General features: G+C 46.0%; 1 protein-coding gene across 1 annotated transcript in view; it reads right to left on the reverse strand.

Annotated features, from left to right (window-relative positions):
* LOC119598478 (BCL-6 corepressor-like protein 1) overlaps nt 1–2,186 on the reverse strand; it is a 45,383-nt gene that overhangs the window by 17,664 nt on the left and 25,533 nt on the right. Inside the window, exons 2-3 of the mRNA XM_037948106.1 lie at nt 397–518; nt 74–196 (exon numbers count right to left, since the gene is read on the reverse strand). Of these exons, the coding sequence (XP_037804034.1) occupies nt 74–196; nt 397–518 (245 nt within the window). The remainder of the gene's footprint in view (nt 1–73; nt 197–396; nt 519–2,186) is intronic.

The following is a 2,186-nucleotide window of genomic DNA, read 5'->3' on the forward strand; positions in this document are numbered from 1 at the left end:
GGACGGAAGCTGGTGAGGGTGCACGGTAAGATGTCCCCTTGCTTCCAGAGGTTGGCTGTGCAGAGGTATTTACCGGCTGAGCAACTCCCACCTTGCCCCCCAGGACAGAGTCTAGAATCCGTGTCGTGCCCAAAGAGTGATACTGGAGCCCATTCAAACCTGCAGCTGGCTGTTTGGCGAAACGGTTGGGCGGAGCCTTGTTGGACCAGGGGAGGGGTAGTTACAGTGTTTGGTAGCTAACTTCCCCAAAAAGGACCTAAAGGGTCCCACCCTGGTGCAAAGCTGGCCTTGTGAGGAAGTGGAGCGTCCAGAAGATTCGTCGGGGAGCGAGGAGTTGTTGGTGTGGGGCCGTTGCCTGACTTCCTCGAGGACTTGGCGCACCGGCTGTGGCGTTACCAGGGGGCCAGGAACTACTCCTGGGCCCATGGTGAAAAAGAAGATGACGTTAGCCCCATAGCGGCGATGGACGGGGCAGACCTGACCGAGATGAGGACGAGCATTTGATGGTGAGGGCGATGCTACAGACGTCAAGGGTGACCATGAGCCGGGTCTTGGGCCGGAATACCCTCTGGGTGCCACTGCCCAATCTACCGCCGCCCACACCTCCTCCAAGAGACCCCAGCGAGAGCGAAGAAAGCCGCGCTGGATGAAAGATTTTTGTGTTTCTGAGAACTGATTTTATTTAAATTTTTATGTAGTTTGTTTCAGGTTTAGATATGTCAGAGCAGACGCCAGTGGGTCTTTGTCTCTGTGCGAAACATGTGTTAACATGAAAAGGATGCCTGGGCATGTGTTAACCCTGAAGGGACCTGGGCAAACATGACGCAGCTTTGGGTGTGAGCGGAGGGGCGGAGGAACAAGCCGAGAGACGCAGTTGGTGCTGCTCCTGTGAAGACCTCGTGTGTGCCCTTGTGACCTGAGATAAACCTTGTGTTGCCCTGTTATAAGCTGTATTGTGCTGTGTGGCATGCTGGTTTCCCCCCTGTATTGTGCCTATAGAAAAGTGTACGGGTAAATAACCAAAATGCCATTTTTTGTGTTTATTTTGTGCCTGCCTCGGCACTTGGTGTTTCCCCTTGGTGTTCTGGGACACTGTGGTGCTCGGTGCCTCTTGGAGCTGTTTATGTTCACGACCCTGTTTTATAGCACGCCGTCTGCCTAGCCTGCCTTGTGTTGGTGGCAGGAGACAGGCGCCCGGGGTAACAAAATATTATATGTATATATATGTATATATATATTATATTATATATATATATATATATATATATTAAAATTTACATATATAAAATACATATAAAATAATATATATATATATATATATATATATATATATATATATATATATATATATATATTTGCGTGTGTGTGTGTATGTGTGTTTTATATATATATTTATATTATTATTCTATTTTATATAATTTTATATATATATGTGTGTGTGTGTGGGGTGTGTGGGGTGTGTGTTTGTGTGTGGTGTGTGTGTGTGTGTGTGTGTGTGTGTGTGTGTGTGTGTGTGTGTGTGTGTGTGGGTGTGTGTGTGTGTTTTTTATGTGTGTGCCTGTGTTTAGTGTGTATGTATGTGATTGAATATGTGTGTTTGTGTGCACGCTTACCCACATCCAAATTACGACAGCAAAGTACGGAGCACTACCCACTCCCCATTCAGTAATGGCAGGAGATTAAAAGGAGGGATAACTAATGGAATTACGCTAATCTCCTCAAGCACAAAGGGGGGTTAACGAGCAAACCTCAAGGGAGCAGCGTGTGTCCGGTACTCTAGGTATATTAAGAAGATTGAATTACTATATACATCTAGCGGAGGAAGAGGAGGAGGAATGATCTGGAATTCAATAAGGTATGAGTGATCGTCTCGCACTCCCATATCGTCAGTATCATATTAATATCGAATATATATATATATACGTATATACATATATATATGTGTGTGTGTGTGTATGTGTGTGTGTGTGTGTGTTTGTGTGTGTGTGTTTGGTGTGTGTTGTGTGTGTTTGTGTGTGTGTGTGTGTGTTTGTCGTGCGCCCCAGAAAGGGTAAATAAGGAATGATTACCTAAAAGGTCACGCCTCTCCGTGGAAGGACTGGGGACCCTACCACTCTCCTCCATGGCATCACAACATGAAACTACAAATTTAGTATCTGCGTGACCACGGCGGTCAGCATTCCTTA

This window comes from Penaeus monodon, chromosome 41 (genome assembly GCF_015228065.2).
Source record: "Penaeus monodon isolate SGIC_2016 chromosome 41, NSTDA_Pmon_1, whole genome shotgun sequence".
In the NCBI taxonomy this organism is placed as follows: Eukaryota; Metazoa; Arthropoda; class Malacostraca; order Decapoda; family Penaeidae; genus Penaeus; species Penaeus monodon.